Source organism: Spinacia oleracea, chromosome 4 (genome assembly GCF_020520425.1).
Source record: "Spinacia oleracea cultivar Varoflay chromosome 4, BTI_SOV_V1, whole genome shotgun sequence".
Taxonomy (NCBI): Eukaryota; Viridiplantae; Streptophyta; class Magnoliopsida; order Caryophyllales; family Amaranthaceae; genus Spinacia; species Spinacia oleracea.
Window position 1 is genome coordinate 119,814,211 of NC_079490.1, and position 18,856 is coordinate 119,833,066.

Here is an 18,856-nt window from a genome sequence, read left to right on the forward strand (position 1 = left end):
TCTCAGGAAATGGATGTAGACACCATCCTCCATTCTCTTCATAACGGGTATGATTAGTTCAAACTGAACTACAGTATGAATAGTCTGGACAAAATGCTCACTAAGCTTCACGGTATGCCGAAGACCGCTGAAAAGACGCTCAAAAGTGATAAGCAAGATGTGCTTATGGTGCGTGGGGGCAAGTTCAAGAAATCTGGTAAGAAGAGGAATGCTAAGAAAGGTGGCAAGAAGGCCAGCCCGACTAAGCAAACTGGCGCCAAGTCTGAAAAGAGGAAGGTCAGTCAACCCACTTCTGAGTCCGATGCTTCTACTGTAAGAAGAAGGGGCACTGGAAAAGAGATTGCTTGAAGCTAAAGGAAGATCAGAAGAACGGAACAGTCGTTCCATCTTCAGGTATTTTCGTTATAGACTGTATACTTGCTAAATTCAACTTCTTGGATATTAGATACAGGTTGTGGCTCACACTTATGTTCCAATCCACAGGGACTAAGAAGAAGTAGAAGGTTAAGCAAGGGTGAAGTCGACCTACGAGTGGGAAATGGAGCAAGGATTGCTGCAGTAGCTGTAGGAACTTATTATTTGTCGTTGCCCTCTGGGCTAGTTTTGGAACCGGAAGACTGTTTCCATGTTCCAAGTTTGACTAAAAACATCATTTCTGTTTCTTGCTTAGATGCTAAGGGATTTTCCTTTTTAATAAAAGACAATAGTTGTTCGTTTTATTTTAAAGAGATGTTTTAAGGATCTACTAGATTAGTCAATGGACTTTATTTATTAGATCACGACAAACAAATTTATAACATAAATACCAAAAAGGCCAAAAAGGATGATTCAAATCTCAACTATCTGTGACATTGTCGATTAGGCCATATTAACTTGAAACGCATAGAAAGACTTCAAAAGGAAGGAATTCTAGAACCATTTGACTTAGAGGATTATGGGAAGTGCGAATCATGTTTACTTGGAAAAATGACAAAGCAACCTTTCTCTAAAGTTGGAGAAAGAGCAACTGAACTATTGGGTTTAATCCATACAGATGTATGTGGACCAATGAGTACAAATGCTAGAGGTGGTTTCAGTTACTTTATCACTTTTACTGATGACTTCAGTAGATATGGTTATGTCTACCTAATGAAGCATAAGTCTGAATCCTTTGACAAATTCAAGGAATTTCAGAGTGAAGTAGAGAATCAATTAGGCAAGAAGATTAAGGCACTGCGGTCTGATAGAGGCGGTGAATATCTGAGCTATGAATTTGATGACCATCTGAAAGAATGTGGAATTCTATCAGAATTGACTCCTCCTGGAACACCACAATGGAACGGTGTGTCGGAACGGAGGAACAGAACCTTGCTACACATGGTTAGATCAATGATGGGCCAGGCCGAACTTCCAATAGAATTTTAGGGACATGAACTAAATACAGCTGCACTCACTATAAATAGAGCTTCGTCTAAAGCTGTTAAAAAGACTCCATATGAGTTATGGTTTGGAAAGCCTCCAAATGTGTCTTTTCTTAAGATTTGGGGATGTGAAGTATACGTCAAACGATTAATTTCAGACAAACTTCATCCAAAATCTGACAAATGTATCCTTGTGGGCTACCCAAAGGAAACAAAGGGGTATTACTTCTACAATACATCTGAGAACAAGGTGTTTGTTGCTCGAGATGGTATCTTTTTGGAAAAGGATCACATTTCCAAAATGACAAGTGGGAGAAAAGTAGACCTCGAAGAAATTCGAGTCGAACAACAAAATCTAGAGAATGCTCAAGATGACATTCAGGATGAAACTCAGAGATCTTTAGAAGTATCTGGTGAGAATCAAGGACCATCTAGAAATGTAACCCCGCGTAGATCGCAGAGATATAGATCTCAACCGGAAAGATACTTAGGTATTTTGACGAACGAGAGCTATGACGTTCTATTACTTGAAAGTGATGAACCTACGACTTACAAACAAGCTATGACGAGCCCTAGCTCCAAACAATGGCAAGAAGCCATGCAATCTGAATTAGACTCCATGTCAGAAAACCAAGTGTGGGATTTGGTCGATTTTCCAGATGGCTACCAAGCCATTGGAAGCAAATGGATTTTCAAACTGAAAAAGGACAAGGATGGAAAACTTGAAGTTTTCAAAGCTAGATTGGTTGCAAAAGGTTACAGGCAAGTCCACGGTGTGGATTATGATGAAACCTTTTCACCAGTTGCAATGCTAAAGTCTATTCGGATAATGTTAGCAATCGCTGCATATTACGATTACGAAATATGGCAGATGGATGTCAAAACCGTTTTCTTAAACGGCGTTTTAACAGAAACTGTGTTTATGACACAGCCTGAAGGTTTTGAGGATCCAAAGAATGCTAAAAAGGTATGCAAGCTAAAGAAATCGATCCACGGATTGAAGCAAGCATCAAGGAGCTGGAATATACGTTTTGATGAAGCAGTCAGTGACTTTGGTTTCATCAAGAACGCAGACGAATCTTGTGTATATAAGTAAATTTAATAAGTAAATTTCATTAAAATTATTAGACACTAATCCTCAATACCTGAGTGATTTGAGATTACTTGTTTGAGAACTGGTTACTTTGACGTTGTCAACCGTCGCACCGTAGAAGGAGGCCATAAAGGCAACGCTCAGGTAATCACCTATCAAACGAAGTCTAATCTCAAGATCGCAAGATTGGGATTGTCCTCCCATAAATCGGGATGAGATGCTAAAAGTTGTACAAGGCCACTCGGAGAGCTAGAAACTGTAAAATGCATGGCCGTGCTCAGATGAATCATAGGCTATGATTATCTATTTATTTGATCAGTTGAACTCTGAAACCGAGAAACACCTCTGGACATAATAAGGATGACAACTCTTACCTTATGTTCAAGAGCAAGCATCGAGCGTCAAAGGAATTAGGAAATGCACACTTGTCCCTAAGGACAAGTGGGAGACTGAAGGAAATAATTCCCTTGGTCCAAGTATGCATTTAATGTTAAGTCTAATAAATGCGGTTCAGTATTAATTAACAAGTTAATAATTCAGTGAGATCAAGTGAGCTGAATGCCTAGCTATAGGCCGCTTCAGTTCAAGTGGAATTAATGATATTAATCCACAGCTTACTCTTGACTGAACCCGTAGGGTCACACAAATAGTACGTAAACGGATCAAGTATTTAATGGCATTAAATACTCCATCTATGGATATTCGGAATCGACGGATCTTGGTTTCAGTGGGAGCTAAGATCGTCAAAGGCAAGTAAATGAATACTCCGGAAACGATGATATTGCCGGAAACAGAAATATGGATCCTATCGGAAATATAAATATTATCCAAGTCATAGATGTTGCCGGAAACGGAAACATGGTACATATCGGAAAATATTATTGGAAATGGAAATATTGCCGGAATCGGAAATATTGCCGGAAACGGAAATATTGTCAGAATTGGAAATATTATCGGAATCGAAAAATAATTCCGGAAACAAAAATATTAAATATTGGTTCGAAACGGAAATTAATTCCGGAATCAGAAATATTAAATATTGTTCGTATCGGAAATGAATTCCGGAATCGGGAATTTAATCGGAAGCGTATCGTACGAATTAGCATCGGACGAGACTTGCTAGACGAAGGCCCAACATGAAGCCAGGCCCTCGCCCAGCAATCCACACGCTTCAACACACACGCCAAAGCCTCGCCAGGCCCAGCCCAAGGCCAGGCCCAGCAAGGCATGGCGCGTGCGGAACAAGTGGGCTGCGACGGACATGAGGTGCGAGCAAGAGCAGCTCGCGTGGGCCGCGAGGCTTGCGCGGGCTGTGCTCGTGCTCGTGCTCGTGTGCGGTTGTGTGCAATACGAATCCTAAAGCTATTAGAATTCGTTCCATGATTAAATCCTAATCCTAGTAGATAGAGTTTATTTAATAGAGTCCTAACAAGATTCTAATTAAACTAAATTGGTATTCTAATAGGATTCTAAGTCCTTTTCCATAATCCTATAAATATGTGCTTAGGGTAACAAATTAATAGAGAAGTTTCAAGTATTCAAAACTAGGATTTTTAAGCAGAAAAATCAGCCATATTACTTGCCCTATTAGCCGAAAATTTATAGAACCTTAAGGGCGATTCTAGTTGGTTAATCTTAAGGAGGATCCGGACGTGCTGTGGACTATCTACAGAGGGACGACACTTAGAGTCCTAAAGACTTGTTCTTGTTCGGTTCGGGCGCAGCTAGGGAGGGCACGCTACAAAGTGTATGCATCTAAATTATGCTAATTGATTATGTGTAAATAATATGTTTCATGGCATTAAGGTTTTTCCGCATGATTTATGTTTTTCATATGTATCATAACCTAACAGCACCATCTTTGGTGCCCCCATTCGATAAGTTGTCATAACCCTCATCCCCTTCTTTTCATTTATGCGCCGTAAATTGGGGTTGTGTAATGGGGACATTGCATCAATCTAGCTTGGGGATGAGTACTTTACTATCCATTTACCTCTTTTTAGTGTACTCCAATTTTTTTTTTCTTTTCTGTTTTGTGTGTTTCTTAGTATAATTCTTGCATTAGAGAGGTGAGGAGAGGGCATTTTACTGTTTGGGCGTTTAATGATGTGCAGATTTGAGCTCCCCAAGTTCGAGAAAGTGAAAAAAACGTAATACAGAGCAAGTAGAATTTCGCCCGGTTGATACGCCCCAGATCTTCGCCCACCGGGAAGCTGTAGGCTTGACGGGAGGAAATCGAGCTGGATGCCCGACGGGCGGATTGCTAGGGAGTTTTTTAAAGGTCAAGCAGAGAAAATCTCTTTTCGCCCGGTGTGTACCGGGCTAAATGCACCCGACCGGGCGCGCGCAGAGGGATATGGAGTCCCTGGAGCTAGGGGCACCTTCACACCCACTCACTACTACGATGGGTATGGAGAGGGCCCTAGCGGTCACGGAAATGGTGATGATGATGATGATGATGGCCAGGGCCATCAGTTATGCTGATGATGATGAAGATGGTTCGATACCCCTTAAGCCAATGAGGACATTGTCTGATTTAGCTTGGGGGGTGTATCGTTTTCCTGTACATATTAGGTATGTTTTCTCTTTCGTATTTTGTGTTTTTGTTTGATGTGTTTACTGCTTTATAGGTTAGTTTTACCGCTTTTAAAAAAAAAAATACGAACAAAAGTACGTTCCGATGAATGCAAAATCATGCTTCCCTGTGCCCCTTGATTGAAAATTGTTTAGATTTTCGGTATTTGATGACGAGCAATGTGGATATGTTAGCCATGATTTGATATTTGATTACTTTGATGCCTTGACATGAGTCAACTTTTACCAACTATTTGTGGACTTAGTGCTTGGCTAGTTGACTTGGTTAGGAACGTGTGATACCTTCCTGGTGTGTCGTTGATTTTGAGTATTGGTTTGCACCTGTTAGTAATGTTCTATGACTCATATACATGCACATTGAGGAGGACGAAGGCATTTTTCTATTTAGGTAGCCTTCAGATGAAATTAGATACATTTGTTCCCTTCTTTTCTACCCATGTTGTTGCTTGTGCCCTTTCTTCGGTGACTAGCTATATTATAAGCCCATGAAAGCCCCATAAGTTACTAGTCCCAAGCCTCGTTCGGGGGGAGCTAATAGTAAGTGAGGTGAGGGAGTTGTAGTGTGCTACATTTTGAGCACAAGGTGAGTGTTGAAAAAAGGGATTTTTTCTTGGCTTGTTTGTTTTTTGAAAAAGGAGAAAATAAATAAAATAATGAAGAGTGAAAGAGATGAGAAGAATAGAAGATGTGAAAGTTTTCCAAAAAGAGAAAAAAAAGACAAAAGAAATCGAGCAAAAAAGAGAAAAAATTCATTACTTTAAGAAAAAAAAAATTCAAAGCATTGTCTCATTCAAGTATTGCAATTCCTTATCATTGTGAGTGATTGGTTTTATAGATGAAAAAGGCAAGAAAGTATGGTGTAGTTCATTTGATTGTTCATCATATGTTGAATGGGAGAGTTGTGGTCATCACTTGTGGTTGATCATGGGTTTTGCTAGGATTTATGCTCCCCAAAGCCAAGGCTTTAAGCTCACATTTTACCCAAATCTACCACACCCCTACCTAAGCCTAACATTACAAGCTTTGAAGACCTTCTGACCTTTGTGCATAAAGTCATATTAATGTGAAGTAGTTGTTTATCAATGCAAGTTATGACATGACATATTTCGAGTCGACTGTTAGGTTGAGTGCCTGTCCTTTTAAACACACGAGTGTTGTGAGTTTGGGAGGGCATTGTTCACATACATTGTTGGGAGGAGAGTGAACGGGTACATTTTTTACCCGCCACATAAATGAGTGAAGAGTGTGAAAGCACTATTCTTGAATTCTATTTACACTTGTTGTTTGCTCTGCGTGACAATTGTTAGGGAGGATTTATGGTCGAATAGATTTGATTGGTTGACATTGATGCATACTTGTTGGATTTTACCTTGAATCATATCCATTGCTTTAAGTTGAATTTGGGGTGAAGTTGGTTTATGTATTCATCGATGATTTCTTTGCTTAGGGACAAGCAAAGATCTAGCTTGGGGGAGTTTGATATGTTCATATTTTATAGTGTTTTTACCCCTGTCCCTTAGTACTTTTTGATCTCAAATGAGGTCTTCGGAGCGATTTTTAGTACTAGTGTGCTCCTCGTAGTGTGTTTGTAGTTTCATGTTCATCATTGTAGGAATTAGCATATTTTTGTGCATTTCCTACTCATATTGAATCAATACAAGAGATTATGTACTTTCTAGAGCACAAATATGGAGTTGGAAGGGTTTTCAAGCAAAGCGAATGGTTGAAGAAGTAGAAAAGCGACACTCGTCTACTCCTTTGATCATAACTTAAGTTCTACAACTCCAAATGAAGATATTCCAATTGGGTTGGATTTTAGACTTCAAGAGCTTTTCAACGAGTGGTCACTTGCCTAATTCCGACAAATACCGAAGGAGATATGGCGTTTTAAAGATAGAGGATCGTGAAGTTTATACTCGCGCTCGACGGGCGAATGGCTGCCCGGCGGGCGCGTGTCGATGAAATTGGAATTTCGTAAATTCGCCCGGCGGGCTGACCAGCTCCCGACATGCGGCTTACGAGCTGCTCGCCCGGCGTGCGGATGTCTGCCCGATCGGGCGACGACAACCGTGGCGCGTTATTTCGCTTAACTTATTTCGTTTTTTGGGCTTTATGGGCAAGACTATAAATATAGCCCTTAGTTATTTTAGTCGGACACCTTATTTTCCTAGTTTCAAACACTTAGTTTTATTCTCATTACTTACTTTATTCTCTCAATTTGTTGCAAAACACTTAGTTTTAATTCCAATCAAAAATTCAAGCTTTCATTATTCATTGTTCAATTCGATCCTTAGGTAATATTTCTCAATTTGCTTTATTATTTTGTTCTAATTATGTTTTCAATAGTATTAATTGTTTTTTTATTATTAATATGAGTGAGTAGTCCAATTTCTAGGGTTTTGGGAATCCATGAATTAATATGAAGCGATGATTGAATGTTGTTGATTGTTGGTATTGTGGTTAATTCCTATTGATTGGTTTCATTTACTTTGCAATTAGATTTGCGCAGGTTTAATTGTATTAGTCTAGCAATATCAAGTTAAGATTCGAGAGATGCAATTTGATGTTTAGGTTTGTTGCAATAGGTAGAATTGGAATTAATAACGTAGCGAGAGCCCGTTAATTCTAAGTCTATGTTTAGTATCGATTCGAGAGAGCATGCTAGTCTAGTTAACTACTTTATTGATTATGTTTATCATTCTGGATTGTTGTTCATTGGTGAACCTATGCCCTAGACCTTTTAATATCTGAATTATCCCTATTTTATTATTGTCGTAGTTTTAGTATCAAAACCAACCAAATTCTCGTTCACAATAGTCTAGACTTTAGTTTTAGTAATATGAAGAACGCCTGTTTCCCCGTGGATACGATCCCTACTTCCCTTGCTATATTTTAGTTGGTGAACGCTAGGTTTATATTTGATAGGTGGAGACTGTTGCATTTACTGAAGAGTGCAGTGCCTTATTACAAAATAAGTCTCCACCCAAGTTGAAGGAGCCTGGGAGTTTCTCTATCCCATGTAACATTGGCAATCTTTTTATTGACAAAGCTTTATATGATTTAGGTGCCAGTGTTAGTGTCATGCCCCTATCTGTATGCACTAAATTGAACATGGGTGATTTAAAAGTTACTAACATAACTCTGCAAATGGCCGACCGATCTGTGAAATACCCCCTAGGTGTTCTAGAAGATGTGCCTGTTAGAGTAGGTAAATTTTTTATTCCTGTTGACTTTGTTGTGTTAGACATGGAACAGGACAGACAAATTCCCATTATATTAGGTAGACCTTTCCTACACACTGCAAGGGCAATCATTGATGTCAAAAATGGTAAGCTGACTTTAAATGTGGGGGATGACAAAGTTACTTTCAATTTAACCCATGTTGTTAAGGGTCCCATGATAGAGGAGCCATGTTGTGGTGTAAACGTGTCTAATGATTATTTCAATGATAAACTGACTGACACTACCTCTAACAACTCTTTGGAGGAAGCACATGTTTCGAATTGCTTTGCAGGTGGAGGTGACCGGAGCATCAACTCCTTATCATGGACTCAAAAAAGGGCAAGACTTGATGACTCTATGACCCAAAAGGCCGAAAACTCTGTCAACGGTGGGTACTGTATTCATGATCGGGATCGCGATTTTTCCCCTCATGCGCCACCTAGATCATCCAAAGCAACTGATTCGATAAAAGATGGCACCATCTTTGGTGCCCCCATTCGATAAGTTGTCATAACCCTCATCCCCTTCTTTTCGTTTCTGCGCCGTAAATTGGGGTTGTGTAATGGGGACATTGCATCAATCTAGCTTGGGGATGAGTACTTCACTATCCATTTACCGCTTCTTAGTGTACTCTAATTTTTTATTTTTTTCCTGTTTTGTGTGTTTCTTAGTATAATTCTTGCATTAGAGAGGTGAGGAGAGGGCATTTTACTGTTTGGGCGTTTAATGATGTGCAGATTTGAGCTCCCCAAGTTCGAGAAAGTGAAAAATACGTAATACGGAGCAAGTATAATTTCGCCAGGTGGGCACCTCGGGCGAAAGAAGATGGTTGATACGCCCCAGATCTTCGCCCACCAGGAAACCGTAGGCCTGACGGGAGGAAATCGAGCTGGATGTCAGGCGAGCAGATTGCTACGGAGTTTTTTGAAGGTCAAGCAGAGAAAATCGCTTTTCGCCTGTGGGCACCGGGCGAAATGCGCCCGAACGGGCGTGCACAAAGGGATATGGAGTCCCTGGAGGTAGGGGCACCTTCTCACCCACTCAGTACTACGGTGGGTATGGAGAGGGCCCTAGCGGTCACGGACATGGTGATGATGATGATGATGGCCAGGGCCATCACTGATGCTGCTGATGATGAGGATGGTTCGATACCCCTTAAGCCAATGAGGACATTGTCTGATTTAGCTTGGGGGGTGTTTCATTTCCCTGTACATATTAGGTATGTTTTCTCTTTCGTATTTTCTGTTTTTGTTTTGGTGTGTTTACTGCTTTATAGGTTAGTTTTACCGCTTTAGAAAAAAAAAACGAACAAAATTACGTTCTGCTGAATGCAAAATCATGCTTCCCTATGCCCCTTGATTGAAAATTGTTTTGATTCTCGGTATTTGATGACGAGCAATGTGGATATGTTAGCTATGATTTGATATTTGATTACTTTGATGCCTTGACATGAGTCAACTTTGACCAACTATTTATGGACTTGGTGCTTGGCTAGTTGACTTGGTTAGGAATGTGTGATACCTTCCTAGTGTGTCGTTGATTTGGAGTTTTAGTTTGCAACTGTTAGAAATGTTCTATGACTCATATACATGCACATTGAGGAGGACGAAGGCATTTTTCTATTTAGGTAGCCTTCAGATGAAATTAGATACATATGTTCCCTTCTTTTCTACCCATGTTGTTGCTTGTGCCCTTTCTTCGGTGACTAGCTATATTATAAGCCCATGAAAGCCCCATTAGTTACTATTCCCAAGCCTCATTCGGGGGGAGCTAATAGTAAGTGAGGTGAGGGAGTTGTAGTGTGCTACTTTTTGAGCACAAGGTGAGTGTTGAAAAAAGGGACTTCTTCTAGCTTGTCTTGTTTGTTGTTCTAAAAAGGAGAAAATAAAATAAAATAATGAAGAGTGAAAGAGATGAGAAGAATAGAAGATGTGAAGGTTTTCCAAAAAGAGAAAAAAAAGACAAAAGAAATCGAGCAAAAAAGAGAAAAAATTCATTACTTCCAGAAAAAAATAAATTCAAAGCATTGTGTCATTCAAGTATTGCAATTCGTTATCATTGTGAGTGATTGGTTTTATAGATGAAAAAGGCAAGAAAGTATGGTGTAGTTCATCATATGTTGAGTGGGAGAGTTGTGGTCATCACTTGTGGTTGATCATGGGTTTTGCTAGGATTTATGCTCCCCAAAGCCAAGGCTTTAAGCTCACATTTTACCCAAATCTACCACACCCCTGCCTAAGCCTAACGTTACAAGCTTTGAAGACCTTTCGACCTTTGTCCATAGAGTCATATTAATGTGAAGTAGTTGTTTATCAATGCAAGTTATGACATGACATATTTCGAGTCGACTGTTAGGTTGAGTGCATGTCCTTTTAAACACACGAGTGTTGTGAGTTTGGGAGGGCATTGTTCACATACATTGTTGGGAGGAGAGCGAACGGGTACATTTTTTACCCGCCACATAAATGAGTGAAGAGTGTGAAAGCACTAGTCTTGAATTCCATTTACACTTGTGGTTTGCTCTGCGTGACAATTGTTAGGGAGGATTTATGGTCGAATAGATTTGATTGGTTGAAATTGATGCATACTTGTTGGATTTTACCTTGAATCATATCCATTGCTTTAAGTTGAATTTGGGGTGAAGTTTGTTTATGTATTCATCGATGATTTCTTTGCTTAGGGACAAGCAAAGATCTAGCTTGGGGGAGTTTGATATGTTCATATTTTATAGTGTTTTTACCCCTGTCCCTTAGTACTTTTTGATCTCAAATGAGGTCTTCGGAGCGATTTTTAGTACTAGTGTGCTCCTCGTAGTGGGTTTGTAGTTTCAGGTTCATCATTGTAGGAATTAGCATATTTTTGTGCATTTCCTACTCATATTGAATCAATACAAGAGATTATGTACTTTCTAGAGCACAAATATTGAGTTGGAAGAGTTTTCAAGCAAAGCGAATGGTGGAAGAAGTAGAAAACCGACACTCGCCTACTCCTTTGATCATAACTTAAGTTCTACAACTCCTAATGAATTTATTCTAAATGGGTTGGATTCTAGACTTCAAGAGCTTTTCAACGAGTGGTCACTATCCTGATTCCAACGAACAACGAAGGAGATATGGCGTTTTAAAGATAGAGGATCGTGCAGTTTATACGCTCGCTCGGCGGGTGAATGGCTACCCGACGGGCGCGTGTCGATGAAATTGGAATTTCGTAAATTCGCCCGGCGGGAGACCTGCGCCCGGCGTGCTGGTTAAGAGCTGCTCGCTCGGCGGGCGGATGTCTGCCCGACCGGGCGACGACAACCCTGGCACGTTATTTCGCTTAACTTATTTCCGTTTTTTAGGCTTTATGGGCAAGACTATAAATATAGCCCTTAGTTATTTTAGTTGGACATCTTTTTTTCCTAGTTTCAAACACAGTTTGATTCTCATTACTTAGTTTATTCTCTCAATTTGTTGCAAAACACTAAGGTTTAATTCCAATTAAAAATTCAAGCTTTCATTATTCATTGTTCAATTCGATCCTTAGGTAATATTTCTCACTTTGCTTTATTATTTTGTTCTAATTATGTTTTCAATAGTATTAATTGCTTTTTTTTTATTATTAAGATGAGCGAGTAGTACAATTTCTATGGTTTTCAGAATCCATGAATTAATATGAAGGGATGATTGAATGTTGTTGATTGTTGGTATTGTGGTTAATTCCTATTGATTGGTTTCATTTACTTTGCAATTAGATTTGCGCAGGTTTAATTGCATTAGTCTAGCAATATCAAGTTAAGATTCGAGAGATGCAATTTGATGTTTAGGCTTGTTTCAATAGGTAGAACTTGAATTAATACGTAGCGAGAGCCCGTTAATTCTAAGTCTATGATTAGTATTGATTCGAGAGAGCATGATAGTCTAATTAACTACTTTATTGATTATTATTAATTGTTTATCATCCTTGATTGTTGTTCATTGGTGATCCTATGTCGTAGATCTTTTAATATCTGAATTATCCCTATTTTATTATTGTCGTAGTTTTAGTATCAAAACCAACCAAATTCTTGTTCGCAATAGTCTAGACTTTAGTTTTAGTAATAGAAAGAACACCTGTTTTCCTGTGGATACGATCCCTACTTCCCTTGGTATATTTTAGTTGGTGAACGCTAGGTTTATCTTTGGTAGGAGTGCGATTTAGCCTGTCAGCTTGTTGGCTTCCCTCCGATGTACTCTATCGACAAGCTTTTCATGACAATTGTGTAAGGATGAACGTATTGAAAATTGGAAGCCACTTCCGATGAGAAAAAGAGGGGAAATTAAGGACAAAAAATATGGATGGTTGTTTGTATAGAGAAAGAAAGGGAAGTGATGGATATTTGAAATAAAAAACAGACCTCTATTTACAAAGGTGTTATCATGCATTGGATTCTGCTTTCATGGTAGTTATATGGGTAATTTACCACGGTTTGAATGCATGCATGGTAATTACCAATGTATTTTCAAACTTTAGCCTTACAATAATACCTGACTTCTTAAAAAAAAAGCACTGAAAGTTTATTAAAAGTCTTTAACAAGGTCATGTATTGAATTGAATGGTCATATCCCACTGTTTCCATGCTTGGTAGGTACCTGAATCATATGCCATTGATTGCAAGCAAGGTAGCTACCTAGGTCTTGTAGTGTTTCGTTTCCCAATAACGCAGAAGCACTGAAAAGTTACAAAGGATGAAATTTTCAACTAGGAATCTGACTGGTATTTATTTTAAATTCACACCTAAAGTTTTAAAAGTCATAGTGTTCACTAATGTAACTAGTCATAATAAATGTAGGGGTTATTTTTTTGTATCTCTTGAATTGCATTTGCTCTTGTAGTGGTATTTTTCGTATTTCGTATAATTTGGACATTGAATTTTGTATGCAAGTTATGAGAGCTTGATGAGTCTTGTTTAAGACTCATCAAAGTCTCTAACTTGTCCAACTTATCAAGTGTGTGATTGACTAGGTTTGACTTGATCTTTTCAATCCCACCCCAAAAGGGGAGCCAAATCCTAGGTTCACGCAAATGACGTAATTGGATTTGTACATAGAAAAATCAAAGTTCAAGGTATAAAAAAGTGCGCAAAATACCCCTACGACTTTCAAATATTGAACTTTGATGGAGTCGCCACCAAACATTTTAAGGGTCCGGTTTGGAAGGACCAAAGTTGACTCTTTTTGGACAAGGCATTGAATCTTGAAACCGAATGTGTGAGATTCGGGTACAGGAACGAACCACATATTTTGGCAAGCTTTAGAAATACATTCAAATTCAAGACAAGGATCATTTTTGTGAAATCCTAATCATGGCACTAGGTTGGTTGAATCATGCATTTTAGGACATTGAAATTGCTACTTGTACGTGGTCACTTTGCTTTAAAGTTAATTAAGGGAACCTAAGGCCGGTTTATCCAAAAATTATCTTTGTTAAGCGTGATGTAACCTTTTGTATATTGTTGTATTTAGCATGTTAGGTGATGAAAGCGATAAACATGTAAAGCATCATCACAAATAAGAGGAATTATCGAAATGCGTACAAAACCACATCGCCTTGAAAAGACAAGTAAAGAGTGCGATATTGAAATTGCGGTATTGAAAGTGCGGAATTGAAAGTGCGTAATTGAAATGACGATATTGAAAGTGCGATGTTGAAAGTGCGATATGGAAATGTGATGAGAGAAATTTATGTCGCTCTAAACCTTTATTTTCGCATTATTTTCTTTTAGTTTTCGTTCTTATTTTCCCTTTTATTCTATTATTTTGCTTACACTTTAGTTTTAATTGAATACATAGTGTTTATTGGTTTATTTCATGTTTCCTTAGTTTTTATTCTGTTTTTGTTTGATTTTATAGGATTCCGGATGGAGTTGTAAATGGAAAACAAAGTTTGATGAGAATGTAGAATGGTGCGCTCGCACCCAATTCTAGCGCGCGCGCACAAATGATAGCCAAGTTACACGAACTTTTGAATTTTGAAGAAATGGCATTTCCATGCACGTGCGCCCGCACCAAAATGTTTAGAGTTACAAGAACTTTTGAAATCATCAGAATTAGCCTTTCGGTGAGGGTGCGGCCGCACCAACTTTGGCCGCGCTCGCACCTGCCTCCGTAATTGTTTTTTCACTTCATTTTGAGTCGCTCTGTGCCTCCAACGCCTCTGAGGCGTGCGCCCGCACCAATATTGGTGCGCCCGCACCGAAGACGAAGCCTTATAATCTGAGTTTTCTCTCACTCATCAATGTGTCCGCACCCAATTTGGGTGCGCCCTTGAAGACCCTTATTTGTGCGCCCGCACCGATGTCCTGGATTCGAACTTTTAGTTTATTTTATTCTATTTTAAGAAAGAGTATAAATACTCATTTTCCCCAAATTTTCAGGGGGGCTATTCTATTTCTTATTTTCCAGATTTTAGAAGTTTTAGAGAGAGAAACACATAGTTAGATTTATTATTGCTTTGATAATCAACTCAAGTGTAGAAATCTTTTGAAGCATCAAGTAATTTCTTTCCTCTTTCATCTTGTTCTTTCAATTTTGTTCTTCATTCCTTGTTTGTCTTGTTATTATTGTTGATTGCATTCATTCTCACTAAGAAAACCCCAAAAATATGTTGGTTTGATTTGTTGAACTTAGTTTTGTTTTTGCTTAATTAGTATGATTCCTTGTTTGAATTCCATGTTTAGATTGAATTTCATTTTAGTTTCCATGCCTAGTGAGTAGTTTCATGCTAGGGGTAGGGGTGATACTTGGGAAGTAATTATTGGGATTAGAATGGAATTGATGATGAATTTGTGATTAAATTTGATGTGTTGGATAGGATTTCCATGTTTGGCTTGACCAGTAGTTGCAAATGCGAGGAAGTCATTTTGATTGGAGTGTTATTCATTAATTTGTCAAGAGATTGAGAGTTAGTGATAGCATAAGAGTGGGCTTGTTAAGTTAATGAACCATGCTAGTTTTGAGGTGACGCGAGAGAGCGCTTTTGGGATTAGCTAGGTATTGCATTCTAACCGAGAGGGGTGAATGTTACATTATTGGTTTGCTCCCTTGAATTCCCGTCTTTGCATTGTCATGTGTAAATTCTTTTCACTTTTCCCCGATGAAACCCGAGTTGATCCCCAATTCCCTTAGCTCATTCCATCTTGATTTACTCGTTAATTAGTTTAGGATTACTAGTTTGTTACGAATCGAATCATTTCTTTTCCTAAGCTAGCTCGAATTAGTTAAATTCTTTCTCACCGTTCTCTTAGGACGATCCCAAAACTTACCACTATAATCAATATAGTTGATAGGCTAGGTGTTTTATAAATCTTGTTTGGTTAGGTGTATTCGTATAACGACACAGAAAACACTCATCAAAATGACGCCGTTGCCGGGGAACGGTTGTTAGTTTTGAATTTAGTTTTATTGTTGAGTCTAGCTTACCGTTTTTAATTCATGTTTTTAGTTTGTGATAGTCATTGCTAATGTGTTTACTTAGTTGTTGCATGCACACTCGAGGCTCTACTCGCCATCGACCTCTATTTCCACTAGATAACGATTTAGAGAGGACCTTGAGGGGCTTAAGAAGGATTCTCACTCGCTCTTCTAGCACCAACCGGTTTGCCACCTTAAGAGTGAGTCCTCCCGAGATAATCCCTTCAAGTCCTACTAGTCCTACAAGTGCTACCATTGAAGTCATGACGCAACAGGTGAAGAATTTGGGTATTCTAGGGGCCTTTGAAGCCACAAATGGCATAGAACCTCCAACCACAAATGCCAACAACTTCGAAATACGTTCGGCATTGATTACTCTTTTGCAAAGCCACCCGTTTTATGGCAAGGCTAGTGAGTCTCCCCACGAACACCTTAAGCAATTCGAGCACTATTGCGATACAATCAAGAACCATGGTGTTACTTCCGAGTATGTGCGGCTTAAGTTGTTTCGGTTCTCTTTTCTTGGGAGAGAAAGTGATTGGCTTGACAAGGAGGTCAAGACAAACTCTCTCAAGACATGGAATGAGGTGAAAAGTGCTTTCCTAAGAAAATTCTATTCCCACGGCAAGACCGCCGAATATAGGCATATGATTCAATCTTTCGAGCAAAAGCGAGATGAGTCGTTGTTTGAGGCATGGGATCGGTTCAAGGAGTATCAAAGGGAATTTCCACATCAGGGCATCTAAAAGTGGCTCCTCCTCCAAACATTCTACTTGGGACTTAGCCCGGCTTCCAAGACTAGTCTTGATGCGGGAGCGAGTGGTCCAATTACGAACAAGACGGAGGACCAAATTGAGGAAATCATAGAAGATGTGGTCCAAAACTACCAAGATTGGCACGTGGGGACACGGAACTCTGAGGGTAGAGGTCGTCAAGATGATGGAAGAGGGACGACTTATGCTCTAGAACAAGGAAAAATCATAGAGAAGCTTACCTCCCGTCTTGAGAGGCTTGAGAATGCTCCATCTACACCGCCTTCTCCATTCACAATTCCTTTACCATCGGCCACCCTTCTAACCAAAGAGAAGGGCAAGGTGAGTTCCTACAACACTATGCCCCCTAATTTCCTTTTTTGATGTTTGTGGTGGGCATGATCATCTGCCCAATATGTGCCATCTATTACAAAACGTGTCTTATGTTGTGCATGCACCTTCCTATAACAATGACTTTGATGTTGAGTATGCGAATGCCTTGAATGTGAGAACTAGGTATGATGGACCCCCGAATCCAAATTACAATAAACAACAAAGTCCTAGAGGTCCCCCTATTAATGCCTACCAAAGTAATTCCTACCAAGGCCAAGGCCAAGGAGGAGGGTTTGATTACATAAATCGGGGTAACTATAGGGGACAAGGCTATCAAAGCCAAGCTCCCTATGGCCAACCCTACGGTTATGGTAATCAACCTCAATACAATCAAGGTAGTTATAGCCCAACCCACCAAGGTGGAGGGGGATATAATTACGCATATGGGCATAATAGAGGAACCCTTAGTGGGGGCTATCAAGGGAATCCGGGAAATCAATATGGAAATTCTCAATACCCTCCTCCCGGATTAAATGGACCTAAGCCTTATAACACTCAATTCCCACCCACTCCTCTCGGGTCTCATCATGCTCCTCCACCACTCCCCTCTCCCAAGTCTAACTTGGAGTCTCTAATCGAGTCGTTTGTGGGGGCACAATCCAAGAAAAATGTTGAACTTGATGATGGATTCAAGCAATCCAATACTCATTTAAAAATGATTGAGACCCAACTAGCTCAACTAGATAGCACTATCAAAACCAATCTTACTCTAGTCTTCCATCTCAAGGTCATGACTCTAAGAAGAAAATGAATGCAATTGTGACTAGAAGTGGGAAGGTTTTGAATGATGGGGCTACGTCTAGTGATGTTCCTAAGTCCAATGTGGGTGGTAATGGGGTCGTAGGGGTTCTTGATGATGATGATGTAGATCATGTTGTGTCCCCAAAGGAGGTTGAGACGGATGATTCAAGGCCAAAGGAGGCCACTCCACTCCAACCTCTTATTCCTAAACTCCCCTTTCCTCAAAGATTTGCTAGACAAATACTAGATGCCCGTTTTGCTAAGTTTCTAGAAATGATAAGCAAGTTGCATATGACCATCCCCTTTACGGACGCAATCAAGCAAATGCCTACCTACTCTCGATTCCTCCAGGAAATCTTGAGTGGAAAAAGGGATTGTGACGTAAAGGAGACAGTGAATCTCATCGAGATTTGTAGTGCCATTATTCTTAACCAAATGCCACCCAAACTCAAGGATCCGGGTAATTTCTCTATCCCTTGTGCTATTAAGACGCTTGAAATTGGCAATGCCTTGTGTGATTTGGGTGCTAGTATTAGTTTAATGCCTTATTCGGTGTTCACTAAGCTTGAAGTTGTTGATCTTGTCCCAACCAACATTATATTGCAACTTGCCGACCGTTCGGTCAAATATCCTATTGGCAAGATTAAGGATGTACCCTTGAGAGTTGGGAAATTTGTGATCCCCGTCGATTTTGTTGTGCTTGATATTGATGAGGACGTTCATGTCCCAATCATTCTTGGTCGACCTTTCTTGGCCACGATGGGGGCTATTATTGATGTTAAGCAAGGGAAGATCACCTTGAAGGTTGGGGAGAATAGTTTAGTTTTTGATTGGAATCAAACCATGAATTGTCCTAGTTCTTCTAATGAAAATTGCTTCTTTGTTGACTCTTTCGATCCCATTGTGCATGAAATGCATGAGAAATTGCTCATTACTAATGATCTCCTTGAGCTTGCTATTTTGAATAGAGAAGGCTTAGGAGATGTAGGGATTTAAGTTGTTAGGTTATGAATAATACAACAATATAATTCATGCGGAAAAACCATAAAGCCAGAATCCAAATTAATTGCCACATAGTCAATTAGCAAAATTTAGGTGACATACAATGTGATGCGTGCCTTCCCTAGCTGCTCCCGAACCGAACAAGAATAAGTCTTTAGAGCCCCAAACGTTGCCCCTCCGTAGAAAGTCCACAACACGTTCTGATCTGCCTTAGGTTCAACCAACTAA

General features: G+C 39.6%; 1 protein-coding gene and 1 pseudogene across 1 annotated transcript; one reads left to right on the forward strand and one right to left on the reverse strand.

The window, feature by feature from the left end:
* Positions 1-16,381: 16,381 nt before the first annotated feature.
* Positions 16,382-16,482, reverse strand: LOC130460427 (uncharacterized; annotated as a pseudogene).
* Positions 16,483-17,632: 1,150 nt separating this feature from the next.
* On the forward strand, positions 17,633-18,622 carry LOC110788955 (uncharacterized). The gene has a single exon (XM_021993594.2). It carries the CDS (start codon positions 17,633-17,635, stop codon positions 18,620-18,622), a length of 990 nt encoding a protein of 329 aa, XP_021849286.2.
* Positions 18,623-18,856: the final 234 nt, after the last annotated feature.

Bases quoted from the DNA above. Each gene is read 5' to 3' on its own strand.
- LOC110788955 (XM_021993594.2), top strand. From the start codon at position 17,633: ATGAATGCAATTGTGACTAGAAGTGGGAAGGTTTTGAATGATGGGGCT.